Source organism: Priapulus caudatus, unplaced genomic scaffold (assembly GCF_000485595.1).
Source record: "Priapulus caudatus unplaced genomic scaffold, Priapulus_caudatus-5.0.1 Scaffold2120, whole genome shotgun sequence".
NCBI lineage: Eukaryota > Metazoa > Priapulida > Priapulimorpha > Priapulimorphida > Priapulidae > Priapulus > Priapulus caudatus.
In genome coordinates this window covers 2,554-17,482 of record NW_014579181.1, presented here as the reverse complement: position 1 = coordinate 17,482, position 14,929 = coordinate 2,554, and the positions used below count along the sequence as shown (strand labels likewise).

Here is a 14,929-nt window from a genome sequence, read left to right as displayed (position 1 = left end):
CCTGGCGCATGGTTGTCTGCATGGCACGTATGTGGGATGCCGGCCGGTGTGCATATAAAGGATGTTGGCAATTGAGCCCAGGATCTCGGTACACCGGCATCACGCGTGCAATGAGCTGATTACACAATAACGGGATTTAATCTACACAAATAATTAACATAAAAAGTGACATACAGTTAAGCGACAACACAAACACACGCGACGCACGCGACGTACGGCACGCTCGCTTAGCACGCCGAACGCATCCGCTCGCGACGCGATCGCCGCACACATACACACACACACACACACACACACACACACACACACACACACACACACACACACACATGTGTTTATTTATATACCTATGAGTCACATGAGCATATTTTTCCCATCACTGAGAAGTTATATAACACAGAAAGGTAGTTTTCTATTACCATGTAACCACCATATTTAACACTCGATTCAGGCCAATTAATACCAACCCAGTTAATCATCCAACAAAAAACAATTGCACTCGATGATTTACGCAGCAGCTGACATGTAAGCTGAAAGGCGTTAATGAATAATTGCAAGTTAATAAATTGATTTGTTATTCTGTGAATTGATTTTAAATTTTGAATTTAAATTTCTCGAACAATATAAAGTAATTTGTATTTTTATTAATTAATTTGAAATGTTTAAAATTGATTTAAAATTGTGTATTTGAAATGTTTGAAAATGATTTTTGAAGGGGATGGCTTTCCATAGAAAGGCGTTAATGAACGCTTTCGATGAGCACGTATAAGTATGTTTGTGTATTATGTGACCTTGTATAGCGACCGGAAACAACAGCATAATATATTTACGCAATGCTCGGGTTGGCGACATTAATGTGAATGCTTCTCGGCATTTGCAAATGGATGGATTCGGACGATGGTAACTCAATATAACGGCGATAATAATATACAGACGCGACACCCGCAACCTGGGCTCAAGCTGACAGGCAATATTACTCGCAGTATGAATAACCTCGCCAGCACACATAATCAGCGCGAAGCATCGTAATTACTAAAGCCCTGCTGCTATACTTATGAAGGCAACATGCGGGGCTTTGAGCAAAATATTGCTATAATCACAATGGATGAAGCGAGAGAGGGGATGGAGGGGGGGGGACTATTGCACAAGTCTAGGCTTGCTGTGATATATTTGCTGCGTTGTTGACATAATATTGCCGCTCTTCGTGAGAGTAAAATTAACTATCAACGTGTTTTTTCCACGACGCCTCGACAAAATAAAGACTGAGAAAATAACTTGAGAATAAGCTGAACGGATCTATATGTGCGCCTAGCAACTGATAATGCTTGTATAGGTTGTGTAAAGAAACAATATTTGTGGTTCTGAATTTAAATTGCGGGTGTTGTTCGCTATAAGTGTGACACGATCGACAGCAACTTAAGTTAAGTCTCAGCGCGAAGGATAGGGGGGGGGCCTACAGATTGCCGTTCACCTTAACCTGGGCCGTCAAACGAAATATCTCGGAAGGCAATCACCTAAATGAATGCACTTGCCTGTACGCGTGTGACATGCACACACAGTGATCACTCACGATTACATCTAAGATAGCAGCTTACCATTTTCGACGGCTTTTATATCGCTGTCATCAGTTGTAAAGACGTGTGTTTTTCCGGACAATGACCCGAATATTGTTTTATCCTCGTGTGGAGTCACAGCAGTTATAGTTACGTCACTGTAGTCAGTGACGCTTGCACGTCTTTCTCACGGCGTTCATTTCAGAGACGTACAAAGAATCCTCCATCAGATGTCGTCCTCAGCTGTATGAAGGTCGGTTTCAGCATCACGTCTGTTGTGCCTATACATTGAATGATAGAGAAAGAGAGTTGGTGCCCGGCCTGTAAATCCGTATGCGGGAACAATGAAACTATGGAAATGATGGAATCTTGAATTCCAAGTAGAGCTGTCTATAAGCTTTGTTTGTTTGGTAATTACAATGATTGAACTGTTAAACAATTCGGATCGCACGAAATCTGCAAGGGTCGAGCGCTGTCTGAGCTCACATTCTCGCTCCAAGAGAACCTACCTTCGAATTCATTCGCGCAACATGTTTCACCGCGGGTTAACCGTGAAATTTAGCGGTGGCGATTGATAATCAATGTGTCGGCATGTGTGCGTCGTGCGTGCCTGCGCGCGTGCGTGGTGCATGCATGCGCCTACGTGCACACATTATGCGCCTGCGTGGGAAGGTGGGGGTAGGAGGCTATATCAGCTATATTATCAAATTACTTAATTACGCTTACCAAATGATGATTGCAATATTGTGTCAATTCTTATAATGGCTAGAGATGGCATATATCAATTATGGCATTAATGATGGCATAACATAATAATATAAATAACCGGTAGTTGCGTGACTACTCTATAACTATATTGCACTGGTTTAATTAACATGCGTGAGCTGCGCGCGTGGCGTGGTGCATGCATGCCCTACGATGGGCACGACATTATATGCGCCTGCGTGGGAAGGTGATGGTATAACATAATAATATAAATAACCGGTAGTTGCGTTACTTATATATTAATGCCTGTTGTGGGGGCACTATCGCTCTCATAGTGTTGTCTGGAGCGAAGGTGCGAAGTGCAGAGCGGAGAGAAGCACTATTTCTTCCCAAAAGCAAACACTATGAACAGCAATAAGTGCCCCCCAACAACAGGCATTAATCGTTTTTAGTGCAGTCACATGACTGTAGTTGCCATATCTACTTGGCAAAATATGAAGTGAATAAGACAAAGTTTCTTATAAACGAAACAATTTCAAATTGTAAGTTAAACTGTCTACGTCAAAACGAATTTCTAGTGAAACCCAAGCAAGTAGTATATTGTGTGTTATTTTACAAAATAAAAAAGTATGGAAATACAATTAGTGTTTCTGTTTACTTTTCAATCTCATATAACCTTCTTATACTCCCTAAAATTTGCCGGTGGCATTCAAATGTAACAAAACGCCTCGACAACAAACCACAACCGCCATTAAATTCTAACTCTTGCGTGCGCCCAGAACGCCAGAGAGATTCGTGACGTGAACACAATGGCTTAGTAAATAACAAATTGCGTCGCGCAAGCATAGTGCCCGCTGAGGCGGGCACTATTGCTTGGCATAGTACCTGCGCACGTTATCCATGGAATCTTTCAAACGATTTATCACGTGATGCACTAATACTCTATAACTATATTGCACTGGTAAATTATCGTAGGTATAGGGCCTACTAGTAATCGTTATCGAACAAATACGCGTAAAAGCTTTAAAGCATCCATAATTTTTAATCAATTATGAATCAGTGGAACGCGAACTGCATGATGCTTCATATTCCAACGAGCATAAACATGACCGTCCGTAGTTTAGGAGGACATCTCTGGCATCACACACTATATCTAATACACACACGAAGAGCACGATCGACACGGCATTACACCGGGCCCACGACACACACACTCCAACGTGACACACACACCACACACACACACACACAGCAACACACACACAACACCACACACACACCACACACACACACAACCACACACGCACGCACGACGGCACGCACGCACGCCGCAGCACAGCACGCGACGCACGCACACCCACGACGAAACTAACGCCCGCGCATATTATATAACGTGTCCTTCTTACCTGAGTCGGCATGACGCTGATGCACGCACACAGAGAAGCAGGTATATCGTAGGTTCGTATGCGCCACCTACAGTCTGTGTACGACAACACACCTCTATACTATAAACCAACAACGAAGACAGCCGAAGCTTACACCGCACCCGACACCTTCCACTACCTCTGCTACTATCATAGCGTCCGATCACTACCCACACTGCGCCTCACCTCATCCGTAGCTGACAAATCCTCGGCCGTATGCTCAGCCGTGATTAATCGTTAATAACCCCCTGATCGCTGAGCACTGCGGCCGACGGCGGTGCTCGCGATGCTAATCAAGCACGTGGCGGTCAATTCATGCGTGAGACGTCAGTGTACTATGGGCAGGCCTACCTATTTTATGCAAGGCAGTATTTTATGGAAGGCAGTGTACCGCCAAAGCCCTACCTATTATTAAATCGGCGCTAAAAATGTATTTTAGCGCGATTGAATTCCAGCCAACTCATAACATTGTTTTTAATCGCGAATTATAAATGGGAGATTTTAAGCGGATTAAATCCGCAGCCAAATCAGAACAGTGGTTTTTAATCGCGATTAAAATAGATTTTAAGCGCGATTAGAAATAGGTATAGGTTTTTGTGGGCGCGCGTGTGGTGCGTGTGTAATGTGGTGTGTGTGATGTGTGTGTGTGTGGTTGGTGTGTGTGTTGTGTGTGTGTTGTGTGTAGGCTGTAAGGCTGTGTGGTGTGTGTGTGTGTGTGTTTCGGTGTGTGTGTGTGGTGTTTGTTTGTGGTGTGTGTGTGTGTGTGTGGTGTGTGTGTGGTTGTGTTTGTGGTGGTGTGTGTGTGTGTGTGTGTGTGTGTGTGTGTGTTGTGTGTGTGTGTGGTGTGTGTGTGTGGTGTGTGTGCTGTGTGGTTATTTGCGTAACTTATCTATAGGCCGCGTATCTATTCATGTACATCAAGATCGTTTGCAAACGTAAGCGCGTGATAATTTCATGAGTCAACTTATACAAATCAAAAATCAAGAGAACAATGCAATGAATCACAACTAAACCATGCGCATGCTTATGTAAATTGACTAGGCGAATGTACACAGTATAAATCAATTATTACTTATTATTATTATAATTATTATTATTATGCGTGGTGCGTGTGTCAGTTCTATATAGACGTTTGCTATCTGTTATTATTTGTAATATAATAATCACAATATAGCCATACTGTTATAACACTGTCAATGCTGTGACTTATCTTAGCATATATGCTTTAATATGCTATAACGTATATACTGCCCCGTGATTAAAGCATCCTACGTCAGGCTAGTAAGTAAGACGAGTAATCGAGGCACAATATATGTGTGTATGGTTGATGGGTACACATGCAATGTATGGTGACGATCATCCAACGTTCCAACGGCCTTCCATAACCAACCTGACACACAAACGAAACGATGGTTCACAGCACCCAAACCCTCTCCCCACATCACATACATAACACACACACACACACACACTGGCACACACACATCGATCACACAACCGGCACACACACACACACACCATACACACCGCACCGTAGACACAGCACATAGACACGGCACACACACGTACCCCACAACAACCAGTGCCAGCCGAACACGGATTGACAAGCTGCGACGCACACAGCACACACACACACACAACTAAAACCGCCCACGCACCACCGCCACACACACAGCGCACACACACGCACACACACAATATATATATATATATATAATCATATATATATATATATATATATACACGACACCACACATTCCACACACACACAACACAGACACACACACAACACACACACGACACACACACACAACAACACACAACACAACCACACACACACTGCGACCTACACCACCAGGCACACGCCACACACACACACCGACACACACACACAACCTATTATTTAATCGCGCTTAATAATCTATTTTAATCGCGATTACAAACCACTGATTCCTGATTGGCTGGATTAATCGCGGCTTAAAAATCTATTAAATCGCGGATGTAAAAACCACTGTTCTGATTGGCTGGAATTCAATCGCGCTTAAAATACATTTTAAGCGCGATTAAAGCGCGATTAAAATGGGTAGGTTTTGGAAGTAATGGCCTTCCATAGGTACGCAGTCAGTCGAGCGGCGCGCAGCGAGTGTGAACTCCGGCCTCGTGAATTTCATAATATCAGGAGTTAATGAAGACAATGTTTGTCTTCATTAACTCCTGATAATATATAAGCTCGTCATGTTATATTGTTACAGCATAGATCGAGCTAATGCTACATATTTATGTTTCGCCACTAACAGACTGGCTAGCAGCTAACCCAACCAGGCTGTGTGACTAACGTCAATATACATCAATAACGTCATTATATTCTAACCCTAGCAATACCGTTTCTTGGAGCTAGCTAGCAGCAAGCTTTTTGTCGCTATAGCAGATAAACAATGAGTCAGCGGTCTGTAGTACGGTAGCCGAGAATGCTACAGGTATCTTTGGTTAATTATTCTAATACATTTTCATTTCCATTTTCGGCTACCATACTGCAGGACATTGTAGGCCTGCGTGACGCGGTGTCGTAATTGGAAGCCTTGCGATTCGAACGTTGTTTTGCGACGTCACAGGAAGCATCTACGTGTACGAGACGTTAGGTATGTGTGATCTTATTTATCTTGCCCTCGTAAACCCATTCCGAAAATAGACAATAGGCGTGTTCACACACAAGAAAAACCGCGATGCTAATCGCGATGGAAATACCGAGATAATTGTGTCGGTTGTTTCACACAGGCGGAAAAATATCTCGGCTAATCGGCCGAGCGATAAAGATTCTATTCAACGAACTGCCGCAGCTCACTGCTGCGGAATGATGCTCACTGCGCATGCTCACATGCTCACCTCGCGTCTGGAATAATGGGATAGAAATAGCCGGGGACTTATTTCGCGAGCGTTCACACAGGACGACGCCTCGGTGGCAAATAATTCGCGCTAATTCCAAATAATCGCAGTCAAATGTGGCGATCTGGAAGGCGGCTGATGCTGATCGCGATTAATTTAAGTGAGAATTATTGGCGTTCACACTTGTTGGAATAATCGTCGGTATTTCCGATCGCGCATGCAAAAACCAGGGATGGTGCATCCCGGCTAAATTCGCGGCCAGTGCTGGAACGCGCCTATTGAGCACATGTCCACAGTCTATTAAACTGATTAAACAATCTGAGTAAACACTACAATTAATGTTTCAATTATAAATATGGGTAGCCAGCCCTTTAAGAAGTACATTTTGCAACCGCTGCTCATCTTTAACGCTTATGTATTATATAATATCCAAGCTTCCCTAATCATTAACTACTAGATGAAAACCTAGAGGCGACTGAGAGAGAGAGAGAGAGAGAGAGAGAGAGAGAGAGAGAGAGAGAGAGAGAGAGAGAGAGAGAGAGAGGGGGTGGGGGTACTTGAATGACAACAAAACGGGAAGTACGTGCGAACACTGAACGATTCTGCGGTTTCCTAACAGATTCCAGACAGAAATCTAAAAGATTGTTGTCGGCGCCAACGCACACGTAAATGTCTAGATAAGACACGAACAAAGAGAGAAGACAAAGATAAATATGCATAGATAGATGGATAGATATACATATATTTATATACATTTATACATATATAAATAATACATATATAATATATCGATAGACATAATATTGACATAGGACAGAGATAAAAATCCTGGTCTGTTATAGGACAATAGATGTCTTGTTTGCGTCGGGCTCAACCCCTAAGTAGGTCCATGATATTCGTAAATGTGTAAACGGTAGACTACCAAGCTAAGTTGGTTCCTTTACCGCAATGTCAACTAACTAATAATCAATGCCTTAACTGGATTAATTGATTGATTAATTGATTGGCACCTCGTTGTTTTAAGGAAATTGTTGCTATTGAGTTCGTAACTATAACGACAGACGAGAACAAAACACAAAAGAAAAATTGCGGTTTTTTCTCTTTCATCAGCGGTGAAGGGTTTATTCACAGCAATCTCTATTGGTAAAACAACGACAGCAACAATCACGGCAAATTTAAGTAGCATCGGGTTTACAGTAAGCCGATAGAGACATTCCATAAAAAATGAGAATAGGTTTTTTCATACCATATAAAACTTTCTGGGGCGTCGATATCCTAACGATGGCACAAAACGCATGACATCTATACAGTTGTAAAACGCAGGGGTAAGTCTAATATTATCGAAATATTTCATCGCCAATCGGTGATCATTCGCACCATCTTCCTTCCCCGCGCCACTGCCCCGCGCCCAGACCCAAATCCTCATGCTGACAAAATTGCCCTTACCTGTCCCGGCCTGTATTTCTACTATTTCCTGAGCCTCACTGTCTGCATTTCTCTCTCGCTCTCCCTCCGCCCATTCTCTCGCTGTTTCCCTCTCACTCTGTCTGTCTGACCCCCTACCCCACCTCCCCATTTTCTACCAGCCTGCCTCCTACTCCCCGTCTCTCCCTCCCTCCCACCGTCTCTGTCACCGGTTTGGTGATACGGAAATTTCCTAATTGACACGCGATTAGCCGCTACTGCCAATCACAGGCGACAGATGCGCGCTGTCATGACTACGACAATTCGACGGGACCGCACCACCGCCGGCGGTCACATTCGCATGCATGATGATGACATATTTACGTCCGCGTTGACTGAATACCGTACGCAGCGTCCCCAGTGAGCTTTCGTGATTTTGGTTACAAATGCGGTAATCATGAATGCAATTGCGTAATGACGGCGTACGTGTACAATACCCGGGGTACAATGACTCGCCCTCTTTCTCTCTTTCCTCTCTCAGCAATTGCGCGCGCACGTTTCATGCATTACTGAACGACAGCGAAGGATTCAACGCGCTATAGAAAATCGATACCTGTGAAAGATGGTTATTTGAAACGAACGCTCTTGTGCTTTCGTGTTCGACAAACACGTACATCAACATCAGGAGTTAATAAAGACAACCAGATCTGTCAGATGTGTATGATTTCTACATCCGTTCGGCATTGCAGACATGCAGTGTACATTCCCGTACGTATGCTGGCTCCACAACTGCGCGTAACGATGACAGCCGCTGAGAAAATGCTAGCGCCTATTTCTCTACGACAGTAAAGATAATATCGACAACAAACGGTTGAAATGCGACAACAATTAAATAATAGTTTGCAAACAAGCAAAACATTGAACGATTACTATAGCCACTAACCTAGAACACGTCTGGTTCTAAACAACTATATATATATATATATATATAACTCCAATTATTAGTTCAACTATCACAGTTTCCTCGCGCACACGCGCACACAATGTGCAATCTTGGGAGCACATGTACGCGTGTGTGCACATACATCAAGAGTACATAATAGTACATATAATCTCTATTATGTATTCTTGACATACATGTATGCGCAGTGCACACAGCTCACGTCATGTCACTGAGCAGCGTTTACTATTATAAAACGACAACCAGCATCTTTCTATCTACATGTTTACGCAGACACTATAGAAATCACATCACTTACATATCCCGTACATGGGGGGATGTGGTGCGTGTGCTTGTGCATGTCTGTGTGTCGATATCGGTATTTCGTGTGCAGGGGTAGGCCTACGCGTGCACGCAGATGTAGTATGTGTGTGTATGGGGGATGGAATGGGGTGGAATGATTGACAATTCTACAAACTATTACTAAAAGTGCCAACAGACTGGGTTGACACTGATCTCTCACCCAGGGCTTCCTAGATAATAGCAGTAGAGATATATCAGTGACGACACCTGTAGCTCATCCCCTTTGCCCTATCCCCTCCCCACCTCCCCACAGCACGCGATGTGCCCAAGGAGTCAAAATACGGGCAGGAATGCCCGCGAATAGTTTTAACTGCAACATGGAAACATTTTAACGATAACCGCGCATTGACCAACGCAGTCATCGCACGGGGTCACATGCTACAAGCAACTATCTCTGTCTGCCAGCGAAGTCACTATGATGCTATTTACAACCTGGTACGGAATACGAATTGCATACATTTCCCCAGCCTAGTCTCGCGCTGAGTGATGTGTGTAGTACAGGTAAGTAATACGACCATGCAACATGGCACATGCGCACGCACGCAAGCACACAGTAGGTGTATTGCACTGGGTTTTCCCTGGTGAGGATAGGCTCATAGATACTTGGCATGAATGAATAGAAACCTCTTCTATGCATACGTAGGCGTAGAAGCCATAACTGAACTCTCGTCGTGATTATCAGTTCCTGACTATACACTGTCTTATATTGGTAACCATTACAACTAGTACCATCTATAAAATAATTAACACCTATCGAGCTAGTGTACTAAACATGTACACTTTGTATGTACATTGCAGTAGTATTATTTGATCGCATAACACACCAGAGCTTCAACACATGCAAAGATTTATAAAAGCAATCACGCTATGTTACCTGTATAATGTATACACACCACAGTAACTGGCTACGTGCCGTCAGAAGTAGAAACCTTGTATTTACTCGGTTTATCTGGTGGCTACACTCCCTGCTGCAGTCAATTTGTACTGGCAATTTCATCTAGAGGGGGAACTGTAGTTCTGAGCAGTAGCATTAAGTGCTTGGATTCCCAGCTTCGTGGATCAATACATTCCTGTAAGCTCCCACTCTTATGTTCCATCTGCATTCACTCTTATGTTCACAAACTATAGTAAGTGATTAGGTATAACCTTGCTGGTTGTTCCTTAGCACAGACTATAAAACCTAAAAACGTTCCAAGTTATTTTTACCACATTCGCTCCACACTTCAAGATGCATTCAGTACACCAACAGACTCCTCACAAAATACCACCTACTCTAAAAACATGCGTAATATCTACATGTTAAAGTAAAAGCTAATGAGGCAGACATCAGGATTATCTCGCGATTCCTTTAGGCATCAGGAAAATACCTTGTGTCATAACAACGTTTTACTGTAAGAACGTATTCATCGTTTTTACAGTAAGAATCCCTGGTTTCTACTTAACCTACCTCAACCTTCCTGTTTGTCTGTAGCCTCCTCACTCCTTTCCTTTCATTTTGAGCGCTCTGGAAAGCACATTCTATATTTACCCGCCTATTACTGCTCAGTGCTGCCCTCTATGATTACATTTTTACACTGCTGTTCCACACCAATGATCAACCGCATGTCGTTAGCGCCACCTATGTCCCACCATGGAGTAACCGACGTAAATGGTGTCAGCGTCCTTCGTCAGCGTGGTGTCACAATCGATCACCGGGAGCGATGTGTCCGACCAGGTAGATGTTGTCGTAGAGGTGCCCCGCGAGATCGTCGTTAGAATTGGGGATTGCGCCGCGCACATTACGGATAAATTCTCGCTTCGACATCTTGTTCTTCACGTGCGGGCAGAACAGATCGACAGAGAGCAAGATGAGGGAATAGCAGAGAACGAAGACGTCGTCTGTGAAGGAAAAGAGAAAAGATCAGCATGACAGCCACCTTGAGAGAAGCTAAGATAAGCTCCTTCCTCTATGAGGAGCAAAAATTAACTCATGGCTCTGTAAGAAATTAAAATGAACTCTTATCTCTGGGCGAAGCTAAAATATTACCTCTGTGAGAAAGCAAGATTAACTCTTATCTCTGGCAGATGCTAAGATTAACTATTATCAAACCCATCTTCTAATGACATCGCATAGTTTGCACTGGTACAAAATCCATGTATCGATGCAAACTAGCACATCATTTCTACCCCAACACATCACTGATCATAAGTTTATCTGTGAACACGAGAATAGAGCCATGTAACGTGTTGACTGGGTGAACGTAGCACATGCACCTGTTTGAAGGCCAGTCTGGGGATTGCACTGGCAGAAGCGTTTGGAGAATTTCTGCAGCAGAGTTGCTAGGTAGCTTCCTCTATCACTTGGGGCTTCTATCCGTGCGAAGAGCTTACGCAAGGCATTGGGCAAGAACTCTCGCTCATAGCTCTGCATATTTAACAGGTAGTCGAGTACATAGGGCCTGCAAGAAAGGACTGCTAATAGCAGAGTCTGAACACGCAGTGCTCTACTAATCAACAGTCTGCTTAAAACAGTAAGCATGGAGATTTTACCATGATTTATACTTCAAAATTTTACTTCATTAACCAAGCAGAAACAGAACAACAGACTGACCAATCAGATATCATGCAGAAATAGTTAATTCGTCTATCAACAACACATTAAAAATTGTTAACCACATGAAAGAATCTCCATCTCTCTTGCTGCTCATTGTGAGATGGTTCTACTTGATTACGAGGTTACATGCTGCCATCTTTTCCACCTTTATTACGAATTTTAAATAACTCTTACCTTTCTTCTAAGTAGATGCGCACTTGTTTGTTGCTCAGCTGCCGTGTTGAATGAAAGAACTTTGCAATATCCACTGGTGAGTCTTTAAGGAGACCATTTTTGAAAAAATATGCCATTCCCTAAAAATTTGAACAAGAAATCAATGAATTAATTGAGCTTTGATAACTATTTACATGCAGTAATTGTGTAGTTTTCTGTGGAGTTTACACATAGCAGTATGATACTGGTATAAACAGTAACATTATGTGTAACAGCATGATGACAAACTGAATACATACCATTGATGCATCAGCATTGAAAGTTAAGCTGCCCTCATCCAGGAGAAGATAGATTTGCTTCCATGTCAGCATTGTAGTTTTATCCCAATATATGGAGACATACTGCCACGTATTCCTACACATACTAAAGAAACAAAGAATATAATCAAATACACTAGTAACATATCAGAATAGTAAATATACACTCACAGACCCATATGCATGAATGCAATGATGCAGGCACACACCCACACACAAAATAGATGTATATATCCTCACCTAGTAATCGATGTAGAAGGTCAGTGATATATATATATGTATATAATATTATATGATAAATTATCTTAGTCTTATCTGGTTTACTATATGTACACATTACACTAGAACTTTTACTGTAGGATCATCAGGGATCTTCATTATTTAATCACTACATGAGAAATTGACATGGAACCTGCATAATTCTGTCGTCAGTCACTTAACAGCTACTGACAGATAACGTATGTGTACAGTGAGCTGACACACCACGAATAACCTTCAGCACGGATAACGTTCAGCATACATAACCTCAAGTATTGAGAGATTAGACAAGATTACTAAATAAAAGATTGGTAGGATTGATTCACTTATTAATCACCACCCACCTAATAACCCACCCACCCCCAATACATTATATCCTACCCCAATGCATCATCTCCCACACCGAATACATCCATCCCAAAACCCAATACCATGCTCACATAGAACCTTAACCTCATGCCCACACACCTATCCTCACCTAGATATTGCACGTACCTTTCCCAGAGCACCTCATCATCAGCTAGTTCATTCCAGACGCAGGATGCGAGACACAGATCAGTGGCTCCCAGGTGAGACAGGATCCCCAGCGCTGATAAAGAAATGGTGCACCGCATGTTTACACAGTTATATATATAGGCTAGGGTGCAGCGCACCGACTCACTCACTATAATCCTAGCTATACATCCAGCCCTGCACATACCCTAGGCACTGTCTATCACGGGGACTGCGTAACCATACTTTTGGGCAGGCAATTAGACGTGGCACAGCCAACATGTAACAAATGACTGCAAGGATTGGTATCACGATAATGCATTCGCAATACTAATTCAATTCTGAATGCAAATCACTGTTGAAACTATCACCAGACATTTCAGGCACTGCTGCTTGTTTTCGTCACATATCAATTAGAAAAGTACTAGATTGTTCCCAAAAAAACGCAATATATTAGTTCACCCCAGTGAAAAAGATACCATAAAAGAAGAAAGTTGTACACGACATGCAGAAGTTCTTGTGTGTAAGAAGTTCCACCCAGTCATAAATGTTAACCTGTCGAGGATGGGTTTTCAACTCTGCACGCTAATGGATCTTTTGATGTGATACTGTTGTTTTTTACCTAGTTCTGGAGGCAACTCCTTTAAGTCTGGAAATGTGGGTGCGACTGTATTATCATCCTGCTCTGTTACTCTATCGGATCTGTTTCTTGGAAAGTCATCTTGAGTCATGTAGCCTCTCTCCAATATTCGCGTAAAGAGAGCTTGTCCCATCACTAGTGACAAATACTTGACTTTATCACAAAGCCAATGTATAGCTAGTGATCCGTTGTTAGCTGAAAAATGACTTAAGTTAAATATAAAATAGTACTATTAATAGGTAACAGTGTCGAGCTAGTCTAGAAGACATGGCCCATTGTGTATTGTATTGTAGACATAAAGTCTTGTGGGACATGTCTTCTAGACTAGGGCCAAGAGTGTTACCGAGAACACAGATAAGCACATCGGCCTAAGCCTAGTTAAGCACCATGGCTTAGTTTAGCACATTTGTGAAAATGAGGCCCGGAGTTACAAACTAGGAGTAGGATTGAGCAAGCACGTCACGAGAGAGCATCACATAGCAAAGTGTTGACAAATGCATTGCCATTGGTAAAAATGGCTGGTGTCCTCGGCGACACGTTTAATAGCCAATTAATGCTGAGAGGGTCTATGTCCCCCAGGGTACTATCGGAATGTACCCTGGGGGTACGGTTCGATATATCGGAACGTACCCTGGTACTATCTAATATGCCGGACCGTACCTCGCCTACTCCACTAACGAGTCTATAGGGAGTCGCCTACGCCTACTCCCTAACCCTAACCATATCAGATAGCCACCAGGGTACGTACGTTCCGGTATACCTGGGGGACATAGACCCTCTCAGCATTAATTGGCTATTAAACGTGTCGCCGAGGACACCAGCCATTTTTACTAATGGCAATGCATTTGTCAACACTTTGCTATGTGATGCTCTCTCATGACATGCTTGCTTANACATAGACCCTATGCTCAAGGATAGAAAGCATGGTTGTGAGAGCAAAGCGATGTGTTACGCTACATATAGTTCTTAATCTCGCCACGCTCTATCCTTGTACCGACCCTATGACTATGAGTATGAGCCCTAAATGACCCTAATGAATTAATAATTGCCTTGATATTTATGTTCAATGCATCAGAAGAGGGGATTGAACGAAACTAGATTAAAAGTGAACCTGCACAAGGGACAAGGGCAAATGAAAAACAACATATACTAAAGTATTATAATTTATAAAGCCTTAAAGGTCCCTACGACTATAGGCCCTAGG

At 42.8% G+C, this 14,929-nt stretch overlaps 1 protein-coding gene across 2 annotated transcripts; it reads right to left on the bottom strand.

The window, feature by feature from the left end:
* Window positions 1–8,151: 8,151 nt before the first annotated feature.
* Window positions 8,152–14,318, bottom strand: LOC106818258 (F-box only protein 8-like). 2 transcript variants are annotated; one of them, XM_014822980.1, is made up of 6 exons: window positions 13,708–14,318; window positions 13,089–13,182; window positions 12,318–12,441; window positions 12,040–12,158; window positions 11,526–11,770; window positions 8,152–11,150 (listed from the first exon to the last, which is right to left on the bottom strand). In XM_014822980.1, the coding sequence occupies exons 1-6, from the start codon at window positions 13,856–13,858 to the stop codon at window positions 10,951–10,953; spliced, it is 933 nt and encodes a 310-aa protein (XP_014678466.1). In that variant the 5' UTR covers window positions 13,859–14,318; the 3' UTR covers window positions 8,152–10,950. The 2 variants fall into 2 exon arrangements, with proteins under 2 accessions (XP_014678466.1, XP_014678467.1); XM_014822981.1 differs by having other exon boundaries at window positions 11,526–11,710.
* Window positions 14,319–14,929: the final 611 nt, after the last annotated feature.

What these genes read in the sequence shown, in the direction of transcription:
- LOC106818258 (XM_014822980.1), bottom strand. Translation starts at nt 13,858, where the DNA reads ATGGGACAAGCTCTCTTTACGCGAATATTGGAGAGAGGCTACATGACT. An exon ending in GATGAGGTGCTCTGGGAAAG is followed by an intron (nt 12,442 to 13,088) that starts GTACGTGCAATA and finishes TTGTTTCTTTAG; the next exon opens with TATGTGTAGGAATACGTGGC. An exon ending in CGCATCTACTTAGAAGAAAG is followed by an intron (nt 11,771 to 12,039) that starts GTAAGAGTTATT and finishes TGTTTTAAGCAG; the next exon opens with ACTGTTGATTAGTAGAGCAC.